Here is a 17,114-nt window from a genome sequence, read left to right as displayed (position 1 = left end):
TCTCCTGATTTTTCCACCTCGAACACCGCCTTATCTCCGCCCTGCCCTGCCCTGCCCCTCCTGCGGCCGCTGGCCGGGGCCCCCCTTCCCCGCCGGGAGAGGCGCAGCCCGGCTGCGTGCCGCTGAGTTAAGCGCTGAAGGCGTCAAACCGCGGCCAGCGCGCCCTGGCACCGCCTCGACGGGCGAGCGGGCGGCCATGGCGAGCGCAAGGCTGGCCCGGGCCCGCGCCCCTGCTCGCCCGGAACCCCCGACAGCAGGCGCGTTTCCCCCGAGCGCCGTTGGCCGCCGCCCCGCCCCGCCCCGGGCCGCGGCCGCCGGAAGCGGGGGGGCGGGCGGCCGGAAGCGGCGGCGCCGCGGGCGCTGCGGAGCGGGGGCGATGCTGGCGGCGGGGCGACGCGTGGCCTGCGCCGTCTCCGGCGGGGTGGACAGCGCCGTGGCCGCCCTGCTGCTGCGCCGCCGAGGTGGGTGGGTGGGTGGGTGGGTGGGCCGGCCGGCGGCAGGGCCGGGCACTGCCCTCCGCCCGCGTTGCGGGGGCCGTCGCTCGGCCCGCTCTTGGCCCTCCTGGCCGGCCGCTGTCCGGCGGGGGGAGCAGCCCCCCCCCGGGTAGGGCGCCTCGGGGGCGGCAGGAGTGGGCGGTGGCGGAGGGGCTGGGAGAAACTCGGAGTTACGAAATATTGATTGATTGATAATATGAACTTGAGCCAGCAGTGTGCCCAGGTGGCCAAGGCGGCCAACAGCATCCTGGCCTGTATCAAATATAATGTGGCCAGCAGGAACAGGGAGGTGTTCGTACCCTTGTACTGGGCACTGGTGAGGCCGCACCTCGAATACTGTGTGCAGTTTTGGGCCCCTCACTACAAGAAGGACACTGAGGTGCTGGAGCGTGTCCAGAGAAGGGCAACGAAGCTGGTGAAGGGCCTGGAGAACAGGTCTTATGGGGAGTGGCTGAGGGAACTGGGGTTGTTTAGTCTGGAGAAGAGGAGGCGGAGGGGAGACTTTACCACTATCTCCGACTACCTGAGAGGGGGTTGTAGTGAGGTGGGTGTTGGTCTCCTCCCTAATAACAAGCAATAGAACAAGGGGAAATGGCCCTAACCTGCACCAGGGGAGGTTCGGGTTGGATATTAGGAAGAATTTCTTTACTGAAAGGGTTGTCAGGCATTGGGACAGCCTGCCCAGGGAGGTGGTGGAGTCACAATCCCTGGAGGTGTTTAAGAGATGGGTATATGTTGTACTTAGGGACATGGTTTAGAGGTGTTAGTAGAGCTGGGACAAAGGTTGGGCTCGATGATCTTGAAGGTCTCTTCCAACCGAAACTGTTCTATGATACTGTCATCGCATTGGGTTGCTGGAAAAGCTTGATTTTGTGTTGGATGTTGGCTGCAGAAACAGTCATGCTGTACCTGTGCTGTACATGCTGTACCTGTACCGTACTGCTTAGCAGTATGTTTGCTTAGGGCAGGACCACTTGCATCTTCCTAAGGAAGCAGTTGCTCAAGCGAGTCTTGAAAAACACGGGTTTTGGGGCCAAACTGCAAGGGTTTCACTTTATAAGTCGTTCTTACCCTCATTTTGTAGGCTACCAGGTGACAGGTGTCTTTATGAAGAACTGGGACCCTCTGGATGAACAAGGAGCTTGCTCCATTGACAGGGACTGTGAAGATGCTTACCGGGTTTGTCAGAAGCTCGATATACCTTTTCACCAGGTTTCCTACGTGAAGGAATACTGGAATGAAGTATTCAGGTAGAAACGTGTTTAAAACAGGTGATCTGTCAGTGTCTTAGTGTAGTACCATGTGACTGTGAAAAGTAGGGATGGACAGATAACGGGCAACAGCAATTTATTGCGGTTTTGTCATGCTAAGAGAAAGTACTGAAGCCTGATAAATATGAGAGGAATTTTTTTTTTCTCTCATTCATGTTGAGGATGTTGATTTTCATATGTTTATTATTTTTTAAATTAATAGATGTCTCCCTAGTTATTACGAGTGTGTAGCAGTTGCTTTGTTGCAGCTCATTTCTTCTGCTTCCCACAGGCTGGCCCAACCTTAGAGCAACTTGAGAAAAAAATGGGGTGCTGTTACTGTCTCTGTGTGTAACTTACACAATGAGTTTTGCCTTAATATATACTGAATCCAGTTTAGCACAAAGTAGTCATGAGCTGGCCTTGCTTCTTTAAGCTTGTAACAAATTTGAAACTGTTCTCTAAAGAGGGTGTTAGGATTTCCTGTGAATTTGTTCCACTTTAAGGGAAGAAAGTTCTACGTAGGAAAAGCTGGGAGTTTTTCTTGGGAGGCAGAAGAAGGGGCGTATTGGTATAACAACATCATTTATCTTTTATGCACTCAGTGTGAGTACATAACAGTTGTTCCCTATCTTCATCATCCCCGTTTAAGTAGTGCTGTTGTCACCTTGTCTTGTAAGAAACTGAGGAATCACCTAGTCGTGGTACTTTACGTCGTGTTGAAATGACATCAAGTTGAGCACTAAACTTTTGTAGAGTGGATGAAGCAAACATCTCTGTTCTGGGATATTCCCTGCTGGTGTGAGAGAATGAATAAATGTTACCAAAACACTTGAGGGGTGGGATGTGTCTGTAAATGATAGCGAATCAGAGATCGCAGAAGATCAGCTTTTCTTTTGCTTCTCATCATTTATTAGTACAGTGTTCCCAAACGATCTGCTTCAAGTGTCTTGGTTTGTTTCAGAATCCTTTTTCTTTACTGTCATCACTGACCATGAATTTGCTTCTCCTCTGGATCTCTCTTTAGAGGGTTATTCATCAAAACCCACCTTTTATCAAGAGAACTATTCCAGATCTTTTGTCTCCCATGTTTGTGCACGGTCTGTTTCAGATCTTTACGTCAGAGAGAGGCTCAGTAGGCATCCTTCGTGGCCCTTTCTCCGCTGCTGTACTTTACTTGAAGTTCTGAACTGATGTGAGCCTGGCTTTATGCTGAGGCTTTTATAAACCTTCCAGTGTACGCTTGCAAAAGAGCATTGTGCTATCGTAAGAGTGCAGTGCTGAGCCAGCGAGAGGGAGGCAGCTCTGGGAAGACCCAGATGATTTAATTATTAGTATGAATTGTTGAGTTCAGAACTGTTAGAAAGGAGTTAGACAAAACAAAAGATATGTGCCTTTATTTTCTGTTCGTGAATGTAAGGTATAACATGGTGAGGAAGAAGTAATTAATTGTGTTTCGGATGGTGAAGAGTAAAACCAAATACCGGGGTTGCTGGTGTTCTTTTAGATCCAGTCTGTGCCCTCAGTTCTTCTGGACTTCGGTGACTACTGAGGACAAGCAAAATAATGCAGCGATCAGACCTTTTGATGTCTCAGTCCATCACTGTATGTTGGTTTAATTCTGTTAGTTAGTCAGTGTTCTCAAGCAAACAGTGCTAAGCACTTCAGTTACATGACAGTGTAAAGCCACAATATGACTTTGTGAAAATACTTGAATTTCTTGAAGGGAAAAAAAAAAAAGACAGGAAAAAAATCTCTATAACATTAAGCCCCATGACTGCTTATGGTGGCTTTATTGCAGGTTAAGTTATTGTCCATTCAGCTGAGACACAGTAACTGCTGGTGTGTACTCCGCTCCACTGTCACTTTGAAAAATTAAACAGCGTTGTTTAATTCTGAAAGTGTCAGAGGCGAGTGGGATGTGCACCGTGGGCAGCCAGGTCTCCCCTGAGGGAGTATTAATTTAATAAAACACGGTCACACGGCTGTGAATGATCATTTGACCATGTCCTCGGTGCACTTAGGAGAAAATCTTCCAAGCATTGTTTTTTACAGGTTAAAATCTAATGGGTATTTTATTTCTTGCATAAAATGCTTAGTATGACTGGGTGTCAAGTTCTCATGCTTAAACAGATCATTCAGTCTTGGATAGTATTATGTGGCGTTAATAGTGTTGATATCCATTTGAATCTTTATTTTACAGTGACCTCTTAAAAGAGTACGAATTGGGAAGGACTCCTAATCCTGATATTGTGTGTAACAAGCACATCAAGTTCAACTACTTTCTTCATTATGCTATGGATAACCTTGGTAAGGCCTTTTCAAATGTGTCAGTACAGAGTGCGTGCCGTGGAAATGCTTAAAGGATACGAATTCTTGAAAAGGTGGGGAAAAACCTGAGTTCATATGCATGCCTCATTCACGTATCTCTGTGGCAGTATGTCAATATTTGCGAAGTATTTGGTTTTAAGTTTGGTTTTACATATAGAGTCATAGAATGGTTCAGGTTGGAAAGGACCTTTAGGGAGTCATCTAGTCCAACCCCTGCTGTGGGCAGCATCGTCTTCCACCAAGTAAGGTTGCTCATATGTAGGAACAGATTTAATTCAAGGATTTACCTTGATCTGACCATTAAGTTTTACATTCTTAGGTGGTCCTTAAAGTACAAAAGCACAAGTGCTGGCATGCTGGTGAATAGTTTATGTTCTTTAAATATCAGGAGTATGATTATTGTCAGTAGAAGAATTCTCTATAGGTTTTCTTCCTTCATTGCTTTCTGCTTTTCTTGCTGGATGTTTATAATCCTGTTTTAAATGTGAATTTCAAGTATGTGCCTTTGTGCTTTTTGTGGTTTTTTTTTTTTCCTTGATAGGAGCAGATGCAATTGCTACTGGGCATTATGCTAGGACCTCACTAGAGGATGAGGAGGTGTTTCAACAGAAACATATTAAAAGACCACAAAGGCTTTTCAGAAACCGTTTTGAAGTTAGAAATAGTAAGTGGTTTCTTCATTTCATATTTCATCCTAGATATGAAAGAGAAATTTAAACTATATTTGGTGTCACAGAATCAGGGAAGTTTGTTACACACAGAACAATTACCATTTTAATTACCATTAGTCTTTGTAGGTGGTTGATTGTGCAAAACTGAAAATCACCCTGACGAGTCAGGTATTACATTTTCTATTTTAAGAGTTCTAATCCAGGTGCAGAGGTAAGAATAAGCATTTCAGTAGTAATTAACATTCTTGAGGAGCTGTAATGTGGATTAAGGAGGCAGGGCTATCTTCTATACCCTGGAGAAGTGTTTCAAGAAATCTTTACCAAGTATCTCCGTGACTTACATAAAATTTTCTTTTTAAATGTTTCTTCTATTTTAGGGAATGTATTCTTTGACTATTCAGTATCTAGTATGGATAGGACTCATCACGGGGATATGCATAAGCGGAATTTTAGAATTATGGCTTTGAAACATTAAAATTAATAACATACTTTTATACAGTAATTGGAATGTGTATTATTTTACTGAAAAAAACCAGGTTCTCATTCAGTAATGCAACTATTCTGCCCTATTTCTCTGTTCTGTAGCAGCCTGGTTTTCCCAGGTAGGTGAAGGTTCTGCCTACTCTGCAGTTGAGAAGTGCGAGTGCAGATCGTGCAGGCATTTTAAGGCTGAGATTCTCAGGTCAGCGAAGGTGCTGGTAGCAGCAGCGCAGGTTCTGCTTTTCGCTTTAACCATCTTCCTGTGGCTGTGCCTAATCAGAGGTGGATCTCAGCACCGCGGTGGTTCTCTGGGTGTCAGTACCAAAGCCAGCTTGATGAGCGCTGGTTTGGGGGTGTCTCTGCACAGCACTAGCACAGTTTGGATGGCAGCGTAGAGATTTCCCAAACAGCTCTGCAGTGGCTGGGATGCGGTAAAGTGGCTCAGATGAAGCTTGGGTGTATAATGAGAAGCAGGCGATACCCAGAGGGAAAGGCACTTGTAAACTACCACTATGCAAAGCTGCCGTGGTGATGTTTTTGTGTTACAGCTTCCTTGCTTTCATTTGTTTGTTCTGGACTTAAAGGGGTTTATTTGTTTTAATTTTATATCTGGAAAGTTGAAATGGCCCCAATGGGACCAACAGTCTGTACTTGTGACAGACTGTGGTTCACAGTTGTAGTATTTTGTGGTGCTCTAAACAGGCTTCCTGCCCTGTTACAGAGGGTTTGTATTATTGGTTGTGACTGAGCTGTTGGCATGTAGCTGGTGTTTGAGTCAGGAGACAGATAACAGATGTACAAAGCAGAGCTATTAGCTCTTAAAGAGAGTGGACAGAACATGACTGAAAAATTATACCAGTTTTATTTCAGCTGGCAATCAGGGAGACTTCATCTGTTAAAGAAAAAAAAAAAAAAAGCGTCAAACTCTCCTCTCTGAGCACTGGGAATAACTCTACTGATCATTCAAGTCATTGATATACAGCAGTGTGATTTCAGGGCAAAACTGAACATCTTTTTGATGGACAGTATACTCCAAGATACTTGAATCTCCATTCTCTCTTTCACATGAGATGTGAAAGTTCTTTTCATTTTTCATATTGTTGATATTCTTGCCAGTGACACATCCAGTGTTGCAGTAGATGAGGCAATGTAAGACTTTGTAAGAATCTGGGTTGCACAAAATCAAGACCTTTTTAGAACTTTTTAGTGGTGAGAAAATACCCAAACATTTTCAGTTAGAGTTTGAAAAATCTGAAAAATACTGTCTTTAACATGTATTTGGAAAAAATGAAACTGAAATGTTGATTGTCAAACAAAATGCTAAAGGAAGTTGACCTATTAAAGGGGGTTATGTTGTGATGCTTTGTGTGTTCTGCACTTTGCAGCTGTGAAACTCCTTCAAGGGGCTGACCTCTTTAAGGACCAGACCTTCTTTCTGAGTCAGATCTCGCAGGATGCTTTGAGGAAAACCATTTTCCCTTTAGGGGATTTAACAAAAACTTTTGTAAAGAAGATAGCAGCGGAACATGGCCTTCATCATGTGCTAAAGAAAAAAGAGGCATGGTAACACTTAAACTCTTTTGATTTGTATTTCTCTCTAAAATAGACTTTCCTGAACTTTTTGAACTTTGATCTATGACAACTCGTCTGTTTCTGAGCACCATAATAGAACAGGCTGGGAGGCAGGTTTACAGCTGTCTGCTTGCTTAAAGTAGTGTTACGAGCTTGTGTTTAGTTGTGTGTTTTAGCTTGCAGATAATTTGTCTACCATTGTATCTCAGAAGAACTAAGGTGAAGGTGTTAGGATGCTGTGAGCCTTAAGGAAAGCTTTCTCTGTCACAGCAGGTGAGAAGCCTTTGGCCTTTATTTTCCATAGCTTTTAAAGGCTTCTTCACTGTGATTGTTTTTCAATATGTCTTTATAGAAATTGGATCATACTGTTTTTCCATGGTTACTCTTTAAAAAAAAAAAAAAGTTCTGTTTCTCTGAGAACTAACACTTCATGAGTTGATCCTGACAGAATGTAGTGCTGGTGGCAATTGTATTGCTGATGCTGCCTTGATCGCTTTTAATGTTTATATTGTCCACCCTAAACGGGTGTTTGAAGAATGGAGGCAGTAACCGAAAGAAAAAGGAAAGCTTGTTTTTTTTGAAAGGTTTATTTGCAAGAGGTATAGCATTACTGTATAATTTGTGTTACTTTTGTACTTTAATCTGAAAGAGACTTCTGGTTTTAATACACAAACAATACAGTCACCAAGGTTAATATATTTATTTATTGAACATGTGTTCTATTTCCTATTATTTCTCCTCTTTTCTGTATTTACGGCTCTCACTGATACTGTATAGAATGTTTACTGATGTTGGAGCAGATGTTGTGGGGATTTTTTATTTTATGAGATGCCTAGTATAGTTTGGGATACATAGGGAAGGGGAAAATCCGTCTTGGACAAATTATTAATAAGCATTATTTAAAATGTTTTTCTCTGCTTTTATGGATTTGATACCACGTTTCTTTTTCAGAGTATGGGAGTCTGTTTCATTGGTGAAAGAAACTTTGAAAATTTCCTTCTTGAGGTGAGCAACATTAAATCTATGACAATCTATATTCTGTTCTGGTTTTCAGTAGTAATTTGTAACACTGTCTAAAGAAAAATCTCCCAACAGCTTGTGGCCCACACTTAAGTAGCAACGCCCCACCTCCCTTTGCAGTCCCAAGCCTGCCCAGAACCTAACGCCCACAGCCATAGGAAGTACCTTGACCCTCCAGCAGCCAACAGTCAGTCACTTTCTGCAGCAAAAGGAGCATGTGGACTTGCACTCCTGTGCCTGCCAGGCTCTCACAGGGGGTTGGAATGTGAGAGGGGCGGATGGCTGAATCCTGCTGTCCCCCGGCATAGGTGAGGATGGGGGGAGTGAAGCCCGGAGTTACTGCTGATTGGGTCTGCCCTTCCTGCTTCTCACTAAATCAGCATCAGGGAAGAGGCAGTAAGCTGCTTGGGCAGAATTTGCTTCTTGAAAAGTTATTTTCCAACTTCAAGGGAATGTAGTGACAGGACCTGAAGTATACCATGAGGTTTTTGTGGGCCATCTTGTGACTTAATTTCTTCCTATTTGGTAGTATTTAGAACCTCAACCAGGTAACTTTGTTTCCATTGAAGATAAGAAGGTGATGGGAACACACAAAGGTAATTGGCTAAACCCACCTTAATAACTGCTTTTAGATAAATGGAACAATGCTGCTTATATTTGGAGGGACAAATTTTGTGAAATTCCAAACTAGTCTACAGGTTTTTCCCAGCTGGATAACTAATAATCATGGAAAACTTGCTTTGTACAGTAGTAAAGCCTTGAACAACAACTGATTCTTGATTATTTGTTCTGTGTTGCAAGAAAGTAAATTATAATTATTAGAGTTACTCTGTTGATACTAAGTGGTTGTTAATTTAATACTGAGAGACCATTGTTCATTTAATTCTTTCAAAGTGACTGTGCTTCAGTTCCAGACTCTTTAGTACATAAACTTTGCAGAAAAAATACCCCGTGCACCCCAGTGGTGCACAGTAGGACATCACCAAACATGGGCAGCTTACCTTTTCCTTTCCTTCTGTGTGTCCCTCCTTTGCTTTCCTCAGTTCTAGCTGCCAGAACTGGGTTCCTCTCCCAAGTGATTTATGGAAGTATGATATTCTACTAGTACATAAAAATAAGGGAAATTGGTAAGACTAAGTGGTAGCAAAACCAGAAATTGAAGCTGAGATAAAGAAATGTTTGTCTTTTATAAACCCTAAGAGTACCGCAATTGAAATGGATTAGTTTGAAATGTGTTTCAGGTACAGATGAAAACTTCTGAGTAGATGTTAGTTTAGTTTGTCACTGGCGCGCTTCTCTGAGACAGCTTGGTTCATTATTCTTTGTTTAGTGGGGAAGTTTTGGGGGAATGATTTTAACGTATTTTTCTGAAAGTAAAAGATGAAAAGTTGCTAGCAGCATTACATTTTTGTATTTCTTTAGGTTGGTTCCTCTACACCATAGGCCAGAGGGCTAGATTAGCAGGCCTGAAGGATGCTTGGTTCGTTGTAGACAAAGATGTCAGCACTGGAGATGTCTTTGTGGTGAGTTAATTAACACTGGTACTGCAAATGACTAATGCAAGCGTTTTGTGACTCCTGCTGCACGGAATGTGCTTCTAACCTGGGCAGAATTCTTGGCTTTCCTCTTGGGGTAAATTTGAAACATCTTGTCCAAACTGGCTTTTCCTGAGTAGAAAGTTGGTTTAGATTTTGGCGTAGAACCTTTCCAAACAAAGGGCAAACACTGAAAAGAATTGGCCAGTCTACTCTAAAACATGAGGGTTTTATTGTAGTTGTTATGACACAGTATATAAAATGTGTATTAACTTGGTTTGCTGTGTATTGCTACTTTCTTTTTTTTAGTAAAAGAAATAGCAGGCAGTAATACAGTTTTATCATTTTGAAAGCTGACACAGGATGTATATAATACTGCAAATAATTGGTGTATTAATGACTAATCATATGAGATTACTGGGAGTTCTGCAGCTTGCTAGCATTGTTAATGTTTCTTGCTGATCATGCAGTTGTTGCTCTTATTTGATACTGATGTGATTATAATGAGGTGTTCTGCTACTTGCTGATGTGCCTGGGAGGAAAAAATCAATCATACGAGAGCTGAGAGCAAACAGGCAGGACCACTAAGAGATTTTTTTGTGCCCTACAGTAAGGCTGTGTGCGTGCAGCGCCTTTGCTGGGAGGTGTTGAGTTGAGAAACTGGAGAAGAGGGAGGCAGCATCTTGTTGAGATCTGATAAGGAGGACAGTAGATATCTGAACTCTGCCTGAAGAAGGCAGAGATATGGTTGGAGGTAAAAGGATACAAGAAGTGACATGACTCTGAGATGTAGAAGACTGACAAATTTAATTCGGGCTTGCTTTAGCCTGTTTTTTTCATTGAAGGCTTCCACCTGGAAGCTGATTAAATGCTAATAAATGCTTGCTTTCTTCCTCGTTTTTTCTTTGTTGTGATGTGGTTTGATGCTTCTATATTTCATGCTTCATTTTATAAGTTATACGCTCTCTAGCAAAAACATCAGCATTAAATAAATGTATTTTAAGGCACCATCAACAGATCACCCTGCTCTGTACAGAGACCTATTGCGGACAAACCGAGTGCACTGGATAGCAGAGGAGCCTCCTGCAGAGCTCGTTAGAGATAAAATGATGGAATGTCATTTCAGGTTTCGGCACCAGATGTCACTGGGTAATCAGACCTTGTTTTGTTTTGTTCTGGTTTTTTGTTTTACGCAGTTTGTGAAACCGCGGTAGTGTGCTCAGCGTAGTTTTGCAGAATAGTTTAAATGTTTTGGCTTGTCTTTCTGTAGTGTCTTTATAAAAAATTCTGTGCAGTAGTATTTTTACTGACTTCTGTTTAACCTAATAGTGAAGGTTTCTCTTTTGTAATGTGACCATAAGGATTAACTGGCAGGTGTTTGGCCATTTTCTGCTCTAGTGCCTTGTGTGCTGACTCTAAACCAAGATGGAAGTGTGTGGGTGACGCTAGTGAAGCCAGCAAGAGCTATCACACCTGGGCAGGTAAGTTATTAGAGTGATTTTCTTTCCTTTTTTGTGTTTTGGCTTATCTAGCTAATAAAACAGAGTAGTCTTTTTATTAGCTGGAGCAAAATAGGTAAGTTATTTGCATATGAGAGCAGTTAGCTCTACTTTGACTATTCATCAGCTGTTTTGAAGGAGATTGTTTCTGGTTTTAAGTGGTCACTTGTTATCCATATAGTCTGAGAAACTGACTTACAAGTTATAGAAATACATGAAAACATCTCTGGTAATCAATTGTATATGCCAAAATGGAATCTGTTGTTGTCTTAAATAGATTTTAAAAGGCATTAGTTTGTTAACTGGCCACTTAATATGGTTTTAGTGTTCAAATTTGTGTAGTGAGTTTCATTGTCCCGGTACAGTACTGAGAAGTGGTACAGGGCAGTGATGCCTTTTAACACTGCTAATATAAAGATACTCCATCAAATCGTAAACCAGTGGTTCTCAAACATTTTCTGCATGAGTGAGCTGAGCTGAGAAGACTGCAGCCAGAGCTGATGGCGGGCAGGAGAAGCCCGGCTGCCAGGAGCTGCTAAGCCTGTAACCGGGCTCTTGGCTGCAAGGTAATGAGACAAGGCCAGGAGGTCTGTGCTCCTCCTCTCCTGCAAGAACCTGCTGAGCACATCAGGGAGCCCCAGTCGCCTCCTTCCAGGTGGTCTGCTCCAGTCGTCCTTGGTCCCTGTCCTGTTTTGAGAAGTGCCACAGTAACCTGGGCGCAGGCGTCTGGGGAGGGTCCGGTGAAGATGCGGATGATGTGGTGTGTGTCGTCCCCTTTGGGAAAGGAAGCTTTCCAGCACAACCCATGCCACCTCAGTAACTGAAGAGTTTTGAGATAATCGTGTAGAAGTTCACAAAGGAACTTCCACCAACAGGTTTATATTTACACTCATGTGAGCCAACAAATCCTTCACGGTTTTTTGGGGTTTTTTTCTTAACATTTAGTCAGAACAAATTTAAATAAATACACTCACTGTCCCGCAGTCTTGCACAGCCTGTACTTGCGCACCGTGCCGTTTGCAGCTGCTGAAAAGACTCCCTGTGTTTATGTCCTAGTTTGCTGTGTTCTACAAGGGTGATGAGTGCTTGGGCAGCGGGAAGATCCTGAGGATGGGCCCATCGGTGTATACCCTGCAACAGGGCAAAAACCGAGAGGAAGGTCCGAAGAAGGAAGAGATCGACAAGATAGAACCAGCAACGTAACACGTGGGTTTGTTTGTTGAAGGACTTGGGAGAGTTTGCTGCCTGAGAATAATAAAACCAATAATAAACATAGTTTATGTTGATCCGTATGTTCTGAAGGTCAGTTGACCATCCCAGCTCTTGACTGTTAACACTGAACAGGTTTAAAACTAAGCCAGTTTGGTACAATTTTTCTGAACCAGATGGTGATACTTCCGTTAATATGTATCAAGGCATGTCTTAAAGTTTTTCTGTAATAGTAGTTACAGGAATTTTAATATAAAAGTCATGTCTGAAATCATAAATCTATCCTTTCTGTGTACTTTTTTTTTTTCTTACTTGAAGATACCTGCCCTTGGTCAAGTTGTTTTACACTGAGCATATTTGTGCTTTGAACTCTAGAAAAGAAATTAATTATATTTAAGTTCACCATTTTGAGTGAACTCCAAACAACAAATATTTATTTTTCATTTTATATAGTTTTATAAGAAATGCTTTGGATTCTTAAGCTGTATTAAGTCCTGGTTTCAGATGTTTATGTAATTCAGAATTACAAACCTTGGGGCATAAAACAGTCTTGATTGTTAAATTTTTTCACACAAGTGACTAATTTCTTGTTAACTGCTGAGGGCAGTGGCTGTTTGGTTTGTTTCCTGGAGAAGAGAATACGTTGTTGTGCTTTAGAAAAAGGCAAATTCATACCCGTTTCCTTATTATGCAGCTAACTTAATATAGACCCGATAATAGTAGGATCTTTCCGTGTGTCAAGATGGAGCGGTATTAGGAAGAGCTGAATACCCCTGTCCAAATTATCTGCATTTATAAGGACTGGGTGAATACTGAGGACACTCTAAGCTTATAATAAAAATTTATTACAGCAAGTCAACAAAAATAAATTGCTGTCTTTCAACATGGTAGTAGAAGGTAACTGTCCCTAAAGTACAGCTGTGCAGGAGCGGGTGTAGATGGGTGTAGTCTTTTGAGATTTGCATCCGATTTAGGTGGTAGGAAAGCTGTCCTATGAATAGATCTTTTCAGCAGATCTGAAGGCTTGGATTACATGTTGTCTTCTAAGAATTTCCTATATTTCTTCTGGTAAGAAAAGTAAAAGGTAGCCTCTTTTCTTCAAAGTGTGGAAGTAAAAGGGAGAGAAGACACTCTTCCGTGTCTACCTGCCAGTCTGGAAAAGTTAAACACACAGTTGAGGGAGCCGTATGGAAAAAAACCTAGGCTGTTAAAATCTTAGGTGTTTATTTGACATTACAGTAGATATGCTTGAGAGGGGTTGAAAAGCCATCCTTTTCCACTGGTGCCAAAATCAATTCAGTTTAAAAATCTGTCTTCAGAGTGTCTATCCCTGTGCAAGTTAATTGTAAAGTCTATTTGTGCTTCACATCAGACCCCGATTTGTGTTGGTCAGTCATGTTAAGGGTCCTGGTCATGACTTTTATGGGGTTTTCCTAATGTTTCGCTTATCTTTCCTGAAACTTTTGTCTTTGCAAAATGTGGAATTACTTACTAAGGAGTTAATGCTCCACGCTGTCTTCATCTGAGTTTTCCAGTAAATATCCTGATTAGGATCTTCACAAATGTTTTGTGTTACTGTGTTTTTATGACTACTTCATCTCACAACACTCTCGGGTGTGTTTACGGTACTGGTAGAGGTAGGTTCACCTGTAAGGACATGAAAGAGGGCATAGCCATCTCTGTGTCTAAAAATTCCCTTCCTTTGAAAATTTGCAGAGTTGCAGAGGTTGGCAAGGACCTGTGGAGACCATCTAGTCCAACTCCACTGCTGAAAGCAGGGGCAACTAGAGAAGCTTGCTCAGGGCTGTGTTGTCAGATTTTGAGAATCTCCAAGAATGGAAACCCCACAACCTGCATTGCTAAGATCCCCCTGAGCCTTCTTTTCTCAAGGCTGAACAGCCTCAGCTCTCTGAGCTTCTCTGTGCGACAGATGCCCCAATGCTCCCTCATCGGCTTCTCCATATTTCTGTCAGGAAGCTGTCAGCACTCAGAGACCTCCCGGACTGCGTGTGCCTTTCATGGCACCGTGCGTTCATGATCCCGATGAGATCAACCCCTGCAACTGCACGCAGACCTCTAGCTCCTCTGCTCCTCTCGTGTGTTCCCCTCGCTGCACGTGTGGTGTATGGGCACGTCAGAGGGACGTCTAGAGGCCCCTCCTGCCTGTTTTGTTTCCAAGGCCTCTCCTGCCTGGATTACCCTGCTGCCTTAGCTTGCCAACCCAGTCCGCTGCTGGGTCTCCCCAGGGCACCCTGCCTCCCCGTGCCTGGTGAGCAGCCAACCTCCCTAGACACTGGGTCAGGGCAGCAGCTGGAGCGTCTGTCCCCTGGGGCAGCGAGTGTCCCGCTGCCATCACTCTGCCTGTCCCTCCTTCCGTGCCGTGGCGGGTTTGGGCTCTCAAGGCTACAGGGTTTCAGGGAAGATCCAATTAATCTCTCTTTTCTCCCCTCTGATGTGGCCCAGGCTGCTGGCCTCCTGCCACAGCTCCTGGTGACACGGACCCTCCAGCAGCGCCCACCTCCTGCAGGCAAGGAGCCCAGCTCTGCCACGCCTGGGAGCTGCACCCTCCCCCAGGAGCTTCGTCCGAGTTGGAGTTGCTGTTAACGTTTCCTCATTCTTCAAATGGATGAGAGTTACTGGTTTTTAAAGTCCTAAAGTCGCTGTGTAGACCATTATGGGTGCCACTACCTGGAAATGAAAGTCAGGTCTTTAGAGCTGGTAAAGGATTGCAGAGCCAGTGGACCCCAGCTGGTAATTTTGTTTAGCTTAAGGCTGTGTTTGACACTGGTAGTTTCCAACCGTTAGTGTTTCATGTTTGTATAATGAGTCCTTACCTCCTTTTTGCTTTCATGTTTCTACCAGCCTGTGTTTCCTTTCCTATGTGGCTCCAAGGATTTAAATGTGTACAATCTTTTGGCTCTAAAACTCTGAAATTTAGCTATTGTATAGTCACCTGTGATCCCTGGACTTATTAAAGTGTCCACAAGGTAAGTTCTCAGAGCTGCCTAAAAATGTCTGCTTCTGGGCCTGCCCGAACCCACTGAAACTGTATCAGCCTGGGGACACTGAGGTACCGAGCTCTGCCTGGAGCTCAGGGTGAAGGAAACAAGATCCATACAGCCGGTTCACATCGTCCTGGTTTTAAACTCATTTGCTCTTAGACAGTCTTTTGAACCTGCTCTGAAAAAGTTTTCTAAGCAAAACCCTACTTGATAATTTTTTTTTTTTGCAAATACTTTCAGAACAACAACAAAAATCCCACAATAGTTTTGATAAATTTGCTATTTTTTTTGTAATAAAATGTTCATCCTGCCCTACAGGCTTAGTAGTTACTTGTGGTTTTCTGGGTGTGAGCATTGCTTCAATGATGGGTGGAGCTGCTGAGTGGTTTGATCTCTGCTGCCTGGGTAAAGCATTGCTGGCTACGAGCACAGTGAGAAAGCACCCAACTCCGGGAGAGGGCTCATTCAAGCAGGGGGGATGTGTTTCTCCACGGCCTGAATGCGTTTCCTGAACCTTTGAAGAGGAGTTTTTCCACCCTTCCTGAGCTTTTTTCTTTTTATCTCTATCAGGTGGGCTGATTTTTTTCTAAATCCCATTCTGAGGACAAATTCTCCCAGTATGTTATGCCTGGGAAGACTTGGCTGCTGGGTCACTGGTACAATGCTGGGCGCATCCCAAGCTTGGGGGACTCAGGGTGCTTGCTTGGCACACGCAGTGCAGAAGTTGTAAGTGCTTTTAACATCGTTATGGTGGATTTAAGAGTTCTGGCAACAAGATCCCAGGTTTGCTGGGAGCCACTGAGCCAGTGCCTCACAGAAGGAAATTTAGCCAATGCTGCTTGTAGCATAGCTGGGGTGGGGCACAACAAGCGTCTCCTACAGCTCCTGTAGGACAGAGGTGTTTTAACAGATGCTCTGCTTCCCTGTTTTCTCTAAATGTCCTTAAATGTGGATACAGCAGCAATCCATGATAGCTAATGCAGAAAATTTGTAAGCTAACATGCTGCTCTTTGGTGGAAACCTCTCTAGCAACCGTCTCAATTCACGTTTGAGGCTCAGGGACTTTGATTTCATCATCAGAACTGAACCTCATGGTTCTACTGAAGAAATCTCACCTGAGGAAGAAGTGAGTATGGACAGTGTTTGGTTAGTAGATGCTCATTGTCTGAGAAGGATGGAGACTTCTTCTTGGCTTCAGTGCAGCTCAGCCTCTTGCCGTGATGATGAGCAAAGACCTTTGACATGATAAAGCAATTGCTGCTGTTGCGCCTAGTGAATCCCACTGTACTGATGGGGGCTAGGCATTGGTAGGCATTTGTAAAATTCAAATTGCAAATAGCTTCTTGTACGGGATGTTTTACAACAAGTTGCACACGTCTGGCAACATGAAGCTTGCAGGTTTAGGACAGCGTTTCCAAATAGCTTGTGCTGGTCAGAGGGGGTGGTACGTTTCTTTTGCCGTCCCATGTGTTTCTCCTGGGTAAGGGTCTTAACTACTGAGCTCCTGAGCAAGTTCCTTGCTCCTCTTATCCATAGGGTCTCTGGAAAGGTGAAGTTTATTGTCCTACATATGGACACAGCTTCACAGGGGAGTCTGGCAGAGCAGCCCATAGAGGCACCTTTCTACATTTCTGGCTGTTAATGCAAGTTGAGCAGCACCATCACCATCTCTGATTGCATTTGTAGAGAGGACGGTGGTTTCAGTGACACCAGTCCCACCTGGGCGGTGTGTGGTGGTGTTGAGAAGCACTGCCTGAATCCCACTCTCCAGCCTGCCCTGAGGCCTGCAGCCCAGCCCGGACCATCACGAAACACTTGTGAAAGTGCCTAGCGGCACCGCTGTAACAGCTTGGACACGTGGAAGTAAAAGGGCGAGGTGAGAGCGGAGGTCGGTGCCTGGGGTTGGGCAGCTGCGCTCCCTGTGAGGGACAATCACTGACAGAGTCTCCCTCATGCAGCCTTTGCCAAGGCTGGAATTTGGCTAAGGTTTGGCTTGAACTGGGTAAGAGCAGTTTGACCAGCAAGCGAATTTTCTTTTCTTCTCTACTGCA

At 43.8% G+C, this 17,114-nt stretch overlaps 1 protein-coding gene across 1 annotated transcript; it reads left to right on the top strand.

Annotated features, from left to right (window-relative positions):
• Positions 1 to 376: 376 nt before the first annotated feature.
• TRMU (tRNA mitochondrial 2-thiouridylase) lies at positions 377 to 12,262 on the top strand. Its single transcript, XM_086473841.1, has 11 exons — positions 377 to 461; positions 1,579 to 1,744; positions 3,948 to 4,054; positions 4,617 to 4,739; positions 6,612 to 6,784; positions 7,750 to 7,803; positions 8,348 to 8,414; positions 9,241 to 9,341; positions 10,358 to 10,502; positions 10,752 to 10,834; positions 11,909 to 12,262. The coding sequence occupies exons 1-11, from the start codon at positions 377 to 379 to the stop codon at positions 12,053 to 12,055; spliced, it is 1,251 nt and encodes a 416-aa protein (XP_086329967.1). The 3' UTR covers positions 12,056 to 12,262.
• The last annotated feature ends 4,852 nt before the right edge of the window (positions 12,263 to 17,114 follow it).

The sequence above is a fragment of the Leptosomus discolor genome, chromosome 1, assembly GCF_034619465.1.
Source record: "Leptosomus discolor isolate bLepDis1 chromosome 1, bLepDis1.hap2, whole genome shotgun sequence".
NCBI classification, from domain to species: Eukaryota; Metazoa; Chordata; class Aves; order Leptosomiformes; family Leptosomidae; genus Leptosomus; species Leptosomus discolor.
The sequence above is the reverse complement of the archived record's forward strand: the minus strand, read 5'-3'. Positions and strand labels throughout refer to the sequence as shown.

Bases quoted from the DNA above. Each gene is read 5' to 3' on its own strand.
- TRMU (XM_086473841.1), top strand. From the start codon at position 377: ATGCTGGCGGCGGGGCGACGCGTGGCCTGCGCCGTCTCCGGCGGGGTG. The intron at 462-1,578 runs GTGGGTGGGTGG...CTCATTTTGTAG, and splicing joins CCTGCTGCTGCGCCGCCGAG to GCTACCAGGTGACAGGTGTC. The intron at 6,785-7,749 runs GCATGGTAACAC...TTTCTTTTTCAG, and splicing joins ATGTGCTAAAGAAAAAAGAG to AGTATGGGAGTCTGTTTCAT.